Here is a 17,560-nt window from a genome sequence, read left to right as displayed (position 1 = left end):
AGTGATTTTGTGTGTATAGGAGAGAGAGAGAGAGGCTGTGCGTCTTCTCCGTTTCTAGGAAACCAGGCAGAAATGGGACAAAAAGCACATAAGTGGAGCAGTGCCCAATAGGTGTCAGCTGTTGTGCTCGATTTCATTGTAGATCGTTTGGACCGACCCAAGAGTGTGGATGCGTGTGTGTGTGCACGCGTAGATTGCATGTGTATGTTTACAAAGTAGCGTAGCGCGCGTCAGTGGAGATGCTGAGCCCTACGGACTCTGAGCTGATGTATTATCTGAACTGTGTGTACAGGGAGCCCAGGAAGATCGTTCTGCACAAGGGCTCGACTGGACTGGGCTTCAACATCGTAGGAGGAGAAGATGGAGAAGGCATTTTCGTTTCTTTCATACTTGCAGGAGGGCCCGCAGACCTCAGCGGAGAGCTGCGGAGAGGGGACCAGATCCTATCCGTAAGTGGACGTCCTGCAAATACATAAATTGTATACATGAGGGTAAAATGGCTAAATAATATTGCAGCGATTATAATAAGGTATATTAATCTTAATGTTTGCTGTAAACAGCCATTTATTGGTTTAGCATTTATTAAGGTTAGGTAATTAATAGATGTCATATTTTGCTTTTCTATGTTAAAAACAAGGATGTAAACCACCATAAACAAGCACACGTTGCCCTTAATATTCAAATTAGTAGTTGATAAATCTAGGTTTTTAAATGACCTTATATCTTTAACTTAAATTTAGTTCCTCTAATCATGGGCATCCATGATTAAAGATACCTAAATGTTTATTGGAGTAATTTTAATGCTTCTTAATTTTTTATAGTTATTATGTTTTGATTTGAACAAATATCATGCATGTTTTTAGGTAGTTATTCAAACTGGTATATAAAATTCCCAGAGTTGTGCAGAACCTGTACTGAACAGGAGGTGGCGCCATCACATCACTCTGTGAACCCTACCAAACCTGTACTGAAAAGACTTTTTTTTTTCTTTCGTCTAGTCACCACTCAAAACTCCACCAGTACCAGGTTTTTGTTTTTTTTTTCATTATAATTTTAGTTTTTGGCACAGACACAGTGCCGTAACTTTTTTTGCAGCGTGTTAATTGACAGCGCAATTACAGCTCTCATTGAATCAATCCAGATCAGCGATCCACTCGAGAAGCTCTCCAAGCTGATTTCCTGTCGCTGATCTCATCATTTATGTTTATCAGAGCTTCATCAGGACTCGCTGGTCGTAATCAGACCCCTCCATCCAGATCCCCGCCGCAATTACTTTCGGTGCCACTTGAGCCGAGAGCAATCACGGTCTGCCTCCTTAGGACACTGATTAAAAAGCAAGAAAGAACAAGTGAGAGGAGAAAAATAGAGAGGGAGGGAAGAGATAATGGAGTGCTGGCCTGATTTGGAGTCTAAGAATAGCTGTGTTGTACCTTCTGAGTTCACACTGTTAAATGAGCATTAGGACACGCTGCAGGTGTGCCGAGACTCACAAACACACACTTCACCTGCCCCTCCCACTGCGCTGTAGTCTCATGTTGACTTCTTCTGTTTGTATTCCTAAACCTGGTGTCACTCCAGATCCGGCCCCCCCAGCAGAAACCGGACCCCATCCTGGACCCCAAAGAGATTCCATTGGCTGAAACTAATTAGAAATGATAGAAAATTGTGTCATTTAGTTTTAATCATGAAAATATGTAAATGTATTTTAATTTACATATAACATTACTTAAAAAAAATTCACTTAGCCTTCGATTAGTAATCTGCTGTAATAACTTAGCCTGCTAGCTTAATATAATTCTAACCACTTAAGAAAAGCTCTTTTGATTAGCTAAAACAGCAAGTCACAGTGTTATACAGGCATTGAGTCAATCAGGCATCGAGAAACATTTGTAGAAACATTTGACACCAAAGGAGAGTTGACATTTTTCAGTTTATGAGCAGCATAAGGTCTATGGTTAACATTACTTCATTACTTGAAGATATTTTCGCATTTTGTTTTGAAACATAAATTGCACAGCCATAAACTACCATTCAAAAGTTTGAAATCAGTATTATTTTTTTTCTATGATTTTTATAATGTTCTATTCTATTATATTCTATTTCCAGTAGTTGTTTTTTCCATCCAACTTTCAATATATCAAAAAATCCTGAAAAAAAATCATAAAAAATGATATAAAAACAATATTTTATATATTACTTTACATTGCTTTATTATTTAATGTATTTTGGTCAAATAAATGCAGCCTTGGTGAGCATTTAGTTCAGAGGCTTTCTTCAAAAAAACATTGTAAAAATCTTTCCGAGCCCAAACTTTTTAATTGTGGTGTACCTCAAACTGCTGTGTGCTTAAAAATGTTTGTTGCTAACAAGCTGCTACATAAGGACTACAACCGTTGTCAACCATGATTCATTTATTCCACAAGTTGAAGTGTCCAGTAATGGAGGGATACATAAAAGAAATAGTATTTGCCTGATCATGTGATCTCAACATGTTGGCCACCATAAAACAGTTTTTAGGCCACAGATTTGACTGGAGTCTTCATGTAATTTTAATAGAGATTTTTCACAATTACTATTCTTTTATTTATGTGCAAAACCTTTAAATGAGAAAAAATGAGTGCAACTTTACCAGCAGTTTGGCTGCAACACCTGCTCCAGGTTTGTGTGCCAGCAGTATACAGCAATTCCCAACCTGCTTGAACATAGACTTTCGATGGCTCAAATTGGGTCATAGAACAGATGATGCACAAACTGAGCCAAACTCATATTTTGGAGGAACACTGATTACTTTGTGGTCCAGTTGTTGCAGACTCTGGCCTACAGGGTACTGCCGCCCACTGATCCTCTACTGTAGGCTTTTCTTGAGCCGAAGAACTGTGCGCCTGGATCATAGCAGGCGTTTCTTGTGCCAGATCACTCCAGGCTGAAAGATACCACATTTTCTGAGTCAAGCAATTTAAAATTTGAATTCGTTAGAGAGCTTTAATAGTACTGACAGTATTGCTGCCCTTTTAATGCTTACAATTTAAGACATCAATGTAAGTCAGTTGGTGAATTAGCTTTTATTATCACATGCTTTGTATTTTTTTACCGATAATAAATGATCAAACAGTCATTGTATCCTTGTTGATCATTTAATTAATGTTTCTGGTGAGCGTTATTGATGAAACATCATTCACAGTTAGATGCTATTGATGTAACTACCTTTGTTGTGATTGATTTCAGGTTAATGGAATCGATCTGCGAGGTGCCACTCACGAACAAGCTGCAGCTGCGCTGAAAGGAGCGGGCCAGACGGTAACCATCATCGCCCAATACCGGCCCGAGGGTAAGTGTCCGTCAGCTCCTCCTGACCAAACATCGTCGCTGAAGGTCACATGTTTCTTACTCACTGAGCCACTCAAAGTGCAGAGGTCACCTTTAGCTGCAGGCAGGACAGAACACAACTCACCCAGACATTTTTAGGCCAAGCCCAGCCCGGTGCGCTCATTATTCCTCCTGACTGTTACAGAATAGCGCATGTGCCCTTGGAGTGTTGAGGTGCCATGTTTGATAAGTGTCAGTTAGGAGGTTTGGCTGCTCTCGACTCCAGTGACCCATTCAGATGGGGTTGGATGCATCAACGTAGTTTCGGATCTGAGAATGTTTTCACTGGCTCATCTTACTTAAAGGTGAAGTGTGTCATTTTTTTTTCCATGTGACAATTCTACAAAAATGTTTTCATGGTTTCCACAAAATATTAAGCACCACAACCCTTTTCAGCTATGATAATAAAAAGAACTGTTACTTGAGCAGCAAATCAGCATATTAGAATTATTTCTGAAGGATCATGTGACACTGAAGACTGGAGTAATGATGCCGAAAATTCAGCTTTGCCATCACAGGAATAAATGGCATCTTAATATAAATAATACATTTTGAAATAGAAAGAAGATTGAGAACGTTTGAGTTAGAATACTTTGCAGGAGTGTGAGTAAAAGCAGTATGTAGATTCATTTTTATGTTTGTCATGATGATGTTTATGTAGTCCCACTTAGCCACTTATTAGCCTTTTTCAAGACTAGTAAAAGCTGAAAAAAGGTAGGTAACGTATTTTATGTCATAGAATAAAACGTGAGAATATCTTGAGTTTTTGTTAATGACAGACCTTATTTAAGACATTTACCCTAATTAAAAAAAAAACACTGACTTCCAAACGATGGAACTTGAAGTACTTGAAATGCTAACACTGAGTTTTAGGACTAATTCCTGCAGCACTCTATAGGTAACATGCATTATTTTTCCAATTCCAACTGTCACCACTAGGGGCGCCAGAAATGACACACTTTACCTTTAAATTGTATTCATATTCTTTATGATATTGGAAACGGGATATGAGGTGTGCATAGCATGAGCTGCAGGTGTGTGCTCATACAGTCTGTAATAAGGTGAGAGAGACAGATGTGGCAGCATGGTCAGGTGTGTACTGATATGTCCTCTCTTTTTTCATCCGTCAGAACTTGCCCTGTGCTCCCCACGCCGGGCCCCGCCTCCAACTGCAGGTTTGTGCCATGTGATCAGCACCTGGGTCAAGAACAGTACCACACAGACAGACTGCACAGAGCTAGACCACAGCTAAAGACTTGACCGCTAGAACTGCTGATTTTACAGTTCCTTTGTTTTGTCTTCCCTTGAGGCTTATGGGAACTCCAGGACAGTTGGAGCACTTAGATCTGAAGTTCACAGCTCAGATTCCATCTAACTCTCTGCAGTCTGGCTGAGGAACGTGGTCTCATTCTTGCCCCAGTGGCGGCTCTGACCATGGGCCTCTCATTCAGGGGAAAGGAACAGAGAGAGACCTCATGGAGTTTGCTAAAAAACACCTGAAGGACTCCAAGATGGTGAGAAATAAGATTCTCTGGTCTGATGAGACCAAGATAGAACTTTTTGGCCTTAATTCTAAGCGGTATGTGTGGAGAAAACCAGGCACCTGTCCAATACAGTCCCAACAGTGAAGCATGGTGGTGGCAGCATCATGCTGTGGGGGTGTTTTTCAGCTGCAGGGACAGGACGACTGGTTGCAATCGAGGGAAAGATGAATGCGGCCAAGTACAGGGATATCCTGGATGAAAACCTTCTCCAGAGTGCTCAGGACCTCAGACTGGAACTAAGGTTTACCTTCCAACAAGACAATGACCCTAAGCACACAGCTAAAATAACGAAGGAGTGGCTTCCCAACAACTCTGTGACTGTTCTTGAATGGCCCAGCCAGATCCCTGACTTAAACCCAATTGAGCATCTCTGGAGAGACCTAAAAATGGCTGTCCACCAACGTTTACCATCCAACCTGACAGAACTGGAGAGGATTTGCAAGGAGGAATGGCAGAGGATCCCCAAATCCATGTGTGAAAAACTTGTTGCATCTTTCCCAAAAAGACTCATGGCTGTATTAGATCAAAGGGGTGCTTCTACTAAATACTGAGCATTTTTCAGTTTTTCTTTTTTAATAAATCTGCAAAAATTTCAACAATTCTGTGTTTTTCTGTCAATATGGGGTGCTGTGTGTACATTAATGAGGAGAAAAAATTAACTTAAATGATTTTAGCAAATGGCTGCAATATAACAAAGAGTGAAAAATTTAAGGGGGTCTGAATACTTTCCGTACCCACTGTATATATGTTTATTTATTTTATTTTTTTAATAAAATAAAACAGTATTTTAATTTTGATAAATTGCATATTGAAATTCTTGCATATTGATTCTTTATAGGCTATTTTATCTTCTATTTTTGGATAGCTATTTGACTCTTATTTTTGGTCCATTTAAGTGATCAGCACCTGGGTCAAGAACAGTACCACACAGACAGACTGCACAGAGCTAGACCACAGCTAAAGACTTGACCGCTAGAACTGCTGATTTTACAGTTCCTTTGTTTTGTCTTCCCTTGAGGCTTATGGGAACTCCAGGACAGTTGGAGCACTTAGATCTGAAGTTCACAGCTCAGATTCCATCTAACTCTCTGCAGTCTGGCTGAGGAACGTGGTCTCATTCTTGCCCCAGTGGCGGCTCTGACCATGGGCCTCTCATTCAGGGGAAAGGAACAGAGAGAGACCTTGCTCTCCTGATAATCCTGTGTGCATCCTGTGTTCCCCCTGCCTGCTGCCTCACTCGATAAACTCCTCGGCTCCTGTTGTGTTTGTTTTTGGCTCTAACCCACCCGTCCAACACAGACGGCTGCTGTTCAGTACATACACATCCAGATTTTAATCCTGGGAGACATTTTATTACATTTACATTTTTCCTTTTAGCAATTTTTTATATAAACGAACTTAGAAATGAGGTACATCAGTGATAAATCATAAATATTAGATTATATTGGGGGTGATAGTATTTTTGGATGTTTTTGTCTCTTATGCCCACTAAGGCTGCATTATTTTTTATCAAATTAAAAAACAGTAATAATTTGAAATATTATTACCATGTTTGATATTTTAATATTTTGTTTTTCCCCATGATAGCATTTGCATTTATACATTTAGCAGATGCTTTTATCCAAAGCTATTTAAAGAAAAGGAGGAACAAAGCAACATAAAGCTGAATTTTTAGCAGCCACGCTGAACTTTTAACATTTCTTTTATTATTAATGTTGAAAACAGAAATATTTTTGTGTATAGGTTTTTCAGGATTCTTTGGTGAATAGAATAGCATTTTTTTTAAATTAGATAATTTTATAACAGTAGATTATAGCATTGCTTTTGATAAAAAAAATGTTGCTAAAAAAAAAAGTTATAATTTCTTAAAAAAAATAAAAAAAAATTCCTGACCCCAAACTATTGAATAGTAGTGTGTATTTAATTGTTATAACCAAGCATAAGGAAGGACTGATTCATATGAATTGCACAATTCAGTATAAAATATTGAGTATTATTATTTTACAGTTACTAGAAGTAGTAGCACTGTTGGAGCCTTATTATTTATATATATACTTTATAGGCTATTTTATCTTCTATTTTTGGATAGCTATTTGACTCTTATTTTTGGTCCATTTAAGAGAAAGTCTGTGTATGTTATGATTTAAATTTGCCCACAGTGTTTCTTAACTCCAGTCCTCAGGACCACCTCCCAGAATATTTTAGATGGCTTGCTAATTAAAATTCAACTCATGTGTAATGGAAGTAGTGGAGACAACTAAAACATTCTGGGAGGTGTGTCCTGAGATCTGGAGTTGAAAACCACTGATATACAGTATATGGCCTCAGAGCTAACATACATGGACTAAAAGCCACAAAACTGGGTGTTTTTTTTTTAGGGTTAGGTCTCTTACAGGAGCTAAATTAAGGGGTCAGGGTTTGGGTCAGCAGCCATGCTTGTCTTACTGCACTGCTCACTGTCTCCGTTCCTCGCCTCCTCTTCCACCTTTGACCTTCTCCTCTCCCAAACTACCTGCCCTGCTGAAACCAACACACCCTTACCAAAACACACACGATGGCAGCATGTTAGCCCACTCACAAACACAGACAGACCACTTTTGGTCTATAACAGTTTTCTAAACTAATATGTTTGAACATATTAGTACAGATTCAGTCTGTTTGCTGATTAAGTTTGCAGATGCAGCTTGGTATTCAATAGCATTCATACATTAAGTGTGACTTAATTGTTTAAATGCTTGTTGGGAGCACTGTATATGTTAATGCATGTATTATTAAATGACAAGTAACACTACACATGATTGAGAGTCCTGTACCATTAAAAATAATAACCACCAGGCATTCTGTATGACTGACACATGATGGTTTATTTTAGCATTCTAGCTTCTTTCTGATATTATATGATCCTCTGCTGTTCCTCAGTTGATGTTATTTGACTTTAAGACAGCAGAGGCCTGCTATAATCATACTGGAGACTGATAATACATTATTCAAGATAGAAGATTCCTATCATTCTGAAGACTGTAGTGGAGTCTGACCAATGATTTTCTAACTTCTGACACCCATCCAGCATATATCATTGGATGAGATCCTATATGAAGCAGTTAGATGTGTGGAGTAGAGACATAGTTAAGGTGACGGCAGAAGTGCTTTGGGGGAATGAATTTGGCAAGTGCATAGGGTTTCCCATTCAAAAATAAGGTCTTGAGGACTGCTTTAGCAGATGGAGGAGGTGAAGATGCTTTTTTATTCAGATGGTGGCAAGAGACAGAGTCATCAGAGGTTTCTAGAGCAGCTCCCAACAACTTGTGACATTCTGTTCTATTCCTGAACCAGTAACTCCCAACTTTCTCTGAGCCCCCTTGCATTATTTCCAAAATTTTGGCTGAGTTGTATGATAATGTTGAACTTTTGCAGACCAAGTTTTTGTTAGGGGTATTGTGAATCCATAAAAATCAATTCTCTTGGCATTAATATTTAATTCTAATGGCAATTTCCTCTGTTTGCAATATAGCCCTGCACCCACTATGCAAAACGGTTTAGTATAGACGTTTTGTGGGTTTTCACAATCAGTTTCGGAGGCGCTTTTACAAGTTTGCAATAGTCAGCGTTATGAGTATTTAGTCATAGAGTCGTGGTTCCAACTAGGCTGATCTTTTCTCCGTGGCTCAATCCAATTCCCCTGATGCTCTCAGGATCGATTCTGGGGAGGTTGAGCTCATTAAGGTGCAGGGGTAAATGCAAGCTTGCACTTTCTGCAGGGGTGTTGTGGGACTGCTGAGATGGGCTTTCCAAGGGTCCTTTTCATTAGCAACTCCCCGAGTCATTGCAATACGACAGTCTCACTGTGTAGCAACACAAAAATATACAGAATACTGAAGATGGATTGATAATCAAGCAAAATCATAGCCCAGCTAAGTTGACATTCTTACAGTAAGTTTGTCAAATCAAAACATGAAGTAGACTCTTTTATTCCAGAAACTCCTCAAGAATTGAGTGACCATTTGGTAAACCGTGGAGGGGTTATCGCATACATTTAGTTATGATTTGACACGTTTCCATAGGATTATTGACAAATGAAAATTTTTTAAATGAATTGCATAACATTTACTATTGAAATTGCTCTTAAAGAAGGAAAATCACTTATTTAGGGATTAAAGTAAAGGTCGGGGGCATGATTCAATGAGTTTGGTTTTTAAAACATTATCTTGTTGTTCATTACCAAGTTGCACTTGGTACTTGGTTTTTTTATGTTTTGCAGAGCCACGTATGCTTTGAAAAAAGATTTAAAAAAAGATTTTTCATTATGACCTCAATTACAAAGGTTACACTATATATCCTCCATCCAGTAGACAGAACAGGTAGAGAGAAGGTAGACAGATCATTTAACCATGGTCAGACAGCATTGGCTAGCTTATGTACGGTCTCTGGGAAACATGATTACATGTGATTTTATCAGAGTGCCCTCAGGTACAGCAAACACTTCCTGAACCTTAGTAATTTCACAGTAATAGGTTATACACTGAAACTCTTACACAGATCCACATATTGACTGACAGACCATTTTCTCTTCCATGAGAGAATGAACAGATTGCAGTATTTTGTTTCTATACTTCAGCACCATCACTACAAAAAATGCTTTAATGACTGTCCCTCAGTGCTAGCTGACTTAAAATCAAAAATCATTTACTCTCAGAACACATTGCAGTTTTTAGCTGGCATTTTGAAACAGAGAACAATAGGCTTTGAAAAGGTTTTTCAGAACTGACATTTTCATTTGTGTGTGTGTTTGTGTGGTTCTGTTAATGTGGCTTTCTGGTAGACAGGATTGAGGCCACTAGTGGGGACATACTGACATCACCAGTGTGCATACGCTAAACTCAACAGACAGCCAGACAGCCAATGACGGGCCAAGAACACCTGAGGTTACTCTGTACACACTTTTTTTATATCAAGCTAATTAAAATGTAACTGCAAATCACTCTTTTTCTTAAATCAGTATTTGTTGTCCAATACAAATATTGTTTTCAGAGAATGTACTTTGAATTAAGTACATTTTTCTTAGCACACTAGCAAATTTTAAGCATATTTTCTTAGACTTGGGAAACAATAAGGACAAAAACAAGAAAAAGTAAGCCTAATTTATGAAATATGAATAATATGTACCTTTGGGGACATCCTCAAAGGTACATTTTGACAGAATTAGCTAACATGTGGTTATAGGCCGCTTAATAAACCCACACACATTATTACAAACAGGATAGGCTACAATGAATTTCTCATCACTGAGAATTTTTAATAAAACCTTTTTGGTGCGTCAACAAGCTTCAATATTAATGAAATCTGCTTTCTCTATAAATCGAATGTCCCTCAGATAAACCTGGTGCCATCAAAAATCTAATGTTTGAGTGTGGAGAGAGAATGCAGTCTGCAGCTAACAGGCCATTAATCATTTAGCTGGATAACCAGAGCTCTATGAATGTGTATTTTACTCTAATATTGTGTGTCCCGCTGATTTATGACTAACCTCTGCTCTCCTCCATCTCATTCTTTCTAATGAAGTCCAAACATCTGAACAACTTCCACAGAGAATGAATCTTCTATAGTACTATTGTTTTATTGTTCTGACAGATTGTGCCACATTCATGCAAATTCGGTTGTGTTACTAATTTAAAGGGCAACATTCAGAGAGAAGTATTTTTTCCAGAACATGATTTATAATATTTATAATCACATTCTGGCTGTTTTGTCATGGACTGTACTTTCTGAGAAGTAATTTTAGGGTCACACAAGGTTATCTCTCCTCCCCTCGGGAATATTATTAATATTCCATGACTATTAACTTCAGTGCATAACTCGAATTGGACATGAATTATACATCAAATCGTGCAGCTTGTTGAGGAGAGGTGTGCTATTACGTTTCTAAGCAATCAGGCTTACAATTTTCACCTGGCGGGTGAGAAAAATGAATTGAACAGACTTTGAAGTAAGAACCTGAATCATAGACCAGAAAATCATAAAGACAACCACATATGTCTTTTCAACCGCTCAGAGCACCCTAGCAATCTCATAGCAACACACTAACAATCAGTCAGAACACCTTAGCAACCACATAGAACACCCCTGCATTGCACGAGTGAGCATCACATTTTCTTCAGAAAGTACAAAAATATAAGTTATTTTTGTTGTCATTTTTGACTTTGTGTTTTTCAGAACACCCCTTTGGGTTGTTTGGGAGTATATATTTCTTTAATGGGCTGTGAGGTGGACTTTTGCCAGTGTTTAGCCACTGCTTGGCCCTGATTCCAGATACCCTGTGGCTGAGTTTCTCTGGCTGAGCTTCTATTGGCAGATTCTCAAGAGGATACACAGTCTCTGGATTCAAACATACATGACCATCATGCCTGGACTGCTGTTTACACACACACACACTCATGTACGCTTAGACCAAATCTTCACACCACTCTATCACTCTTAAAGTGTTGTCACATTTAAAGTTGCTCTGCAACATTTTGCATGCCAGTCATTTCAATAGGAATTTCAATTTCGGTCACACTTTATTTTAAGGTCCAGTTCTCGCTTTTAACAAACCATTGACTACAACTTTTGCCCCAATAAACTCCTAGTTGTTAAGTTTAAGTATTGGGGAGGATTAAGGCCCGTTCACACCAAGAACGATAACTATAAAGATAAAGATATAGTTCTAAAAATCGTTCTCAATATTAAAGAATAGCAGAGTCCACACCACAACTATAACGATAAAGACAAAGAGAAACGACATCGTTGGAATCACTTTCAAAACAGTTTTTCTCCAGCTGATAAATGATAAAAAATTGACAGCCAATCAGAATCCATTCTGCTGTAACAAGCTCAAGAATTTAAAGTGGCAGACGAGCATGCGTTTAGAATAAACAGACGATATCGTTCGCTGGTGTGGACACAAATATTGTTATCTTTATAGTTATCGTTCTTGGTGTGAACGGGGCTTTAGGGATGTTGAATATGGTCATGCAGAATAAGTGCTTTATAAGTACTAATAAACAGCCAATATGTTGATAATAGCCATGCAACTAGTTAATAGTGAGAACTGGTCCCTATACTAAAGTGGTACCAAAATCTCAATAGGAATCTGTGCAATCGAGAGTTTCCTGTGAGGACAAAAAAGTTCACCACGCAGATTTCACTCATATTCAAGTTGGCCATGTGAATTCGCAACACTGACCAACAGAAAGCAGCTTGGTTTAAAAATGGCTGTATCAAAAATTGCGTACTCTGAGTAGGTACTTCTTTTGAGTAAGGAATTTGTGACTGCTAAAAATTTACGTTCTGTATAGTATAATAGGTAACTTGAGTAATTTGTTTCTTTTCACAGTTTTTCACCTACTTTATAGTTGGGAAGTATGCGATTTCAGATACAGTCCATGACTTCTCTTTGAGCAGTGCTTCATACATCTCTACACTACTGAAAATGGACCTTTTGCACACAAAATTTCACTAATCTGACCACATCTTTAGACTCATCATTACAATCTTCGCTCACCATTGTCTTCCTATTTCAGCGCTGCAGTCTGTAGATACAGTAGCATTATTTAGGTAAAAGCTTGTGCATACGTGTGCACTGACACATTACAGATGATGCTGGCTTAATTTACAGTCTCTACTTCCCTGGAAATGTCACACTGCCAGTTCTGTAGCTCACACGTTGTGATTGTACCTCCTGGCGCAGTGATGCTCTTTTCCCCTGCTGCGGGTGGAGCTGTATTTGGCATGTTGGAGTCACTGCACAGCAGCTAATGAGACTATACAAGCTGTCCTCTATTAACTGAAAGCATCTCACTGCAGACTGACACAAACGTGTGTGTGTGTGTGTGTGTGTGTGTGTGTATGAGTGATACGCAAGGGCGGCTGTCTGCCTGGATGTGTCCGACTGCGTGCATGCTAATACGGAACCAAAACAACCAAGACAGATGTTTTGAATGCACTTGTTTTAACCTGGACGTTTGATTATATCAGCACAGAATCTCTGAACATACGTCTGCTGTACAGTTTCTTATCTTTGTCTCTGGACGTGTGGTAATCCATCATCCCAAACAGCCTGTAATCTTCCTCGGATTTCTCAGCTTGAAATGCAGGTCTGAGACAGGCAGGGGTTGAAAGCTTTTTATCTGTCTAGAAGGTTCCATGTGCAGTAGATCTTTGCCGCTTTTCGAGGGAAAGGTACAATTTTTGTGAATTACAGTAGAATCTGAAAAGAGTCTTGGAGTTCAGAGGTTTAGATTTAGCACATATAAGTGAATGAATGAATGAATGGATGGATGGATGGATGGATGGATAGATAGATAGAAAAAAAGAAAGGAGATCTCTTTGAATGCAATGAGATTAAATTGATATCAAATTGTGATTTTTGCTTGGGTCTGCTTCCTACTGAGAAAAAAGTTTTTAAAAATTGCTAAGATGGTCATGTCTGCAATATAAAGTATGATATAAATTATGGCTAAAAAATAAATTACTATTATTAATTAAAAGAAAAATGTGTATATTTTATCAAAAGTTTGGGGTCAGTGAGATATTTTTTTCCTTTTTTGTCAAAGCAAAGACATATGACATATAATACCAAAAAAAAACTATTTACAAAAGAATCCTAAAAAAAAAGTATCACCATTTTTTACAAAAGCATCACTGTTTCTTGAGAACCTGAAAATTGTAATAAATTGTATTAAATAAATTGTAGTAATATTTCATTTAAATTGTAATAATAGTTCACAATATTACTGGTTTTACTATATTTCTGATCAAATTGATTGATTGATTAATTGATTGATGAACTTTAGTTTATATTTTTGAATGATTCATTTTTGACACTTTTTATTTTAAAATAGTTTAATCAATTTTTTTAAATGATTTAATTTTGTAGTCTGTTGTGTAACTCTATATAATAGTAAAATACTCAGATTTATGGCTATTTTTATTTCTCCTTAGGACTTTTAGGGTGTTTAATCACTTTTTTTAAATGATTTAATTTTGTAGCTCTGTTGTGTAACTCTATATAATAGTAAAATACTCAGATTTATGGCTATTTTTATTTCTCCTTAGGACTTTTAGGCTAATCATTAAAAAGAAACATTCTTCTATATCTGAGCTATATAAGAGCAACCTCTGAGATTATTTTCCTCTGTGAGACTCTCCTTTTGCACCTGTGTAATTGTATTTTTATCCATCTGTATTTACCTTTCCATCTGACCCCCAGTCAACGGTTAATAATAAATTGATTTCTCGATTCACATGTGTTTACTTCACAAGCCTGCTGCTTATGTACATGAATTCCCTTCATATGTTTGTGGAATCCACAAGATTTGAAGGACAGTTAAAGCTGAAATATTTGCTGGATTTGTGGCATGTTTACCTTTAAGCGAGCTAATGCGCTGCAGATTGAAAACACAAAGCCGACATCAAGAGAGAAAATCCAGCATGGCTTTTGATCTGGACTACTTTAGGGGGAGGAAGGACTGTAAGACACTCAACCCCGCCCACTCTAGAGTCCCAGCCAATGAGAGCAGGTCTGGAGGAGAGAGTGTGTGTGAGAGAGAAGTGAGAGGAGGTGGTAGAGTGGCAGTCTTTGCTTGTGTGTAGGGAACGGTCAATCTCTCACGCTGCTGCAGTCTGCGAGCATCCTCAAGAGTGAGAATCTCTTTTTATTCTCTCTTTCATTCATGCGTTCTTTCATTTATCCTTTATTCCATCCTCTCTTCCAGCCCCTCATTTTTTCTGTTTCTCTGCTGTTGCTGATTCATTTCTGTTTAATTGAGAGTGTATCTGCAAACACGTGTGTGTGTGTTTTATTGTGTTTAATTTGGTTTAGTTGAGGTTATATTTACGTTATACTTTAGAAAAGTGCAATTTATGTCATAACTGTGCATGATATTGTTATTTCGGCATTGTGTTTTCTGACAACTTCCTTGGCGAATAGCTCTCGATGTATAAATTTTGTTGGATCTTTATTTAGAAAAGAATATCAAACATTTCTAACGATGTTCCCAAAAAACATCTCCTGAAGGTTTGTGTGCTCAGCAGATTTTTTTTTATTTAATTTGAGTGGATTTGTTCAGGGTGAGTGCATCCCTCACTGCAGGATTGTTTTGGGTTCTCTTCTCTACTTTATCCTCCGTCTGAGATTTGCACCACTCTGAGACTCTTTAATCTGTTTCTCTCTCTCTCTCTCTTTCTGTCTTTTTCTCTGGAGAAGAAGAATCTCTTTGTTTCATTGTTTTTGTTTAGGTAGAGCTTAGTTTCCAGAGTGATTTAAATAAGGCTAGCATATTTCATTGGGAGGGAATGTGCATATATTTGTGAGTCAGGTATTTTTTTTAAGCTTTTACTGCACATCACTGATTGTATCATCATCATAATAGTCCTTGATCTTCCTCTCTCAGCCTGCAGCCTAATGACAAAAACGTTATACTTTAGAAAAGTGCAATTTATGTCATAACTGTGCATGATATTGTTATTTCGGCATTGTGTTTTCTGACAACTTCCTTGGCGAATAGCTCTCGATGTATAAATTTTGTTGGATCTTTATTTAGAAAAGAATATCAAACATTTCTAACGATGTTCCCAAAAAACATCTCCTGAAGGTTTGTGTGCTCAGCAGATTTTTTTTTATTTAATTTGAGTGGATTTGTTCAGGGTGAGTGCATCCCTCACTGCAGGATTGTTTTGGGTTCTCTTCTCTACTTTATCCTCCGTCTGAGATTTGCACCACTCTGAGACTCTTTAATCTGTTTCTCTCTCTCTCTCTCTTTCTGTCTTTTTCTCTGGAGAAGAAGAATCTCTTTGTTTCATTGTTTTTGTTTAGGTAGAGCTTAGTTTCCAGAGTGATTTAAATAAGGCTAGCATATTTCATTGGGAGGGAATGTGCATATATTTGTGAGTCAGGTCTTTTTTTTAAGCGTTTACTGCACATCACTGATTGTATCATCATCATAATTGTCCTTGATCTTCCTCTCTCAGCCTGCAGCCTAATGACAAAATTTACTTGTCATTTGACCTTTGAGTTCCTGCAAGGACAGACGGGGCTCTCAAATCAGCCTTATTCCTCAGTAGACCCTTTGATATGACCCTCATGCTCATTTAAATCATCAGAAGCTGCTTAAATCATCTACTTAATTAGTGGTTTATTTATTTGCATAAGATATTTTTAGACCAATTAAATGAGTTCAAACAAAATGAAAGACACTGAATAAAAAAAGCAACCAGAAAAGGAGCCAAATCAGCTGTAACATGTTGCTCAGGTGTGGTAGGTGCACTATTGGGGCCGCTGTGCTGGTTTGGTTGGTCTAATGGTGTTCAGACTGGGCTTTGGGGCATTGCTGAGTGCTCAGGTTGAGCACACGATGTGTGTGTGTGTGTGTGTGTGTGCATTGGTCTCAGCAGCAGCCACAGCAGATGTAGTTCTCTGCTGAAACAGGGCTGAGGTGTGCAGCACCCTCAACAAACTGCCATGCACTAGATTACCTGTTGAAAGAGCATGAGTCCTGTTTTAGGAGGGCAAAACAGTGTTTTAAAGCTCATGAGTGTCTGTGTCTTTGCCATCCTGAAAAATACACTATAGTGTAACACTAAAATACACTTTTACTAAAGTATATAAAACACAGATTGCTGGAGTATACAATACTATTTTGGTCTTTCTACTTCAAAATTGATGTTTAATTCACTGTTATTTGCCAATTTAGTAATTTATTCTGAATGAAAATTGTATCTACACCAATTTTTAATGGGGTTGGTAAGATGCATTTTAATGCATTTGAAAGTTTTAGTCTTTAATGCTCACTAATAATCAAAAATATAGTAAAAATAGAAATATCGAGAGACATTATTACAATTTAAAATAACAGTTTTCTATTTTAATATACACTAGTCAACATTTGAAGTGGATCAAAACCTTTCATCAAAGTTGTCCTAAAACCTAAAGCCAACTTTGACCTTGTTTGATCCACTTCAAAATGTAATTTATTCCTGTGAATGCAATGAATTTTCAGCAGCCATTGTTCCATTCAGAAATCATTCTATTAAGCTGATTTGGTAATCAAGAACCGCCAGTATCGGGCCCGATACCGATACCAGTATCGGTATCGGTGCATCCCTAGAAATCATTCTATTAAGCTGATTTGGTGATCAAGAACCATTTTATTATTATTTATAATTTTGAAAACTGTTGTTTTTACAAACAAAACTTTTGAACGGTTCTGTTTTTGCAGAGGTTTTATGAATCAGGTGAAGCTATCATTATCATATTTTTGAAGTTATATGGGATCTTATTATAGCTGTGAAATGGGATCTTCGTTTTTATCAAGGGCACACATAAATTTACATTTTCTGATATTTGTGGGATTTTGAGGCTTAAGGCTTGAACCCCCCCAAAGGAAGGCGAAACAAAACACAACAATAGAGGGTCTTAAAGTGCATATATTAATTAATGGATAATATACAGTCGGCTGGTTATTATCTTGCAGAATGATCAATCTGTGGAGATTCGGTATCAGCCTGCATATAACAAAGAGACAGAAGTGGGATGTTATCGGATATCATACATTTGCACCAAAGAAGATACATAATATGACTTTACCATCTCTCTTTCTCTCTCTCTCTCTCTCTCT

General features: G+C 37.7%; 1 protein-coding gene across 19 annotated transcripts in view; it reads left to right on the top strand.

The window, feature by feature from the left end:
* Positions 1-17,560, top strand: part of LOC107747009 (disks large homolog 2-like) — a 115,816-nt gene that overhangs the window by 72,299 nt on the left and 25,957 nt on the right. For 13 of the 19 annotated variants that reach the window (XM_016561408.1, XM_016561400.1, XM_016561409.1 and 10 more), the window contains 3 exons: positions 293-449; positions 3,226-3,328; positions 4,497-4,541. In XM_016561408.1, coding sequence (XP_016416894.1) covers positions 293-449; positions 3,226-3,328; positions 4,497-4,541 — 305 coding nt within the window. The remainder of the gene's footprint in view (positions 1-292; positions 450-3,225; positions 3,329-4,496; positions 4,542-17,560) is intronic. The other 6 variants (XM_016561410.1, XM_016561413.1, XM_016561412.1 and 3 more) reach the window with 1 other exon arrangement.

This window comes from Sinocyclocheilus rhinocerous, unplaced genomic scaffold (genome assembly GCF_001515625.1).
Source record: "Sinocyclocheilus rhinocerous isolate Xijiao unplaced genomic scaffold, SAMN03320098_v1.1 scaffold708, whole genome shotgun sequence".
NCBI lineage: Eukaryota > Metazoa > Chordata > Actinopteri > Cypriniformes > Cyprinidae > Sinocyclocheilus > Sinocyclocheilus rhinocerous.
The sequence above is the reverse complement of the archived record's forward strand: the minus strand, read 5'-3'. Positions and strand labels throughout refer to the sequence as shown.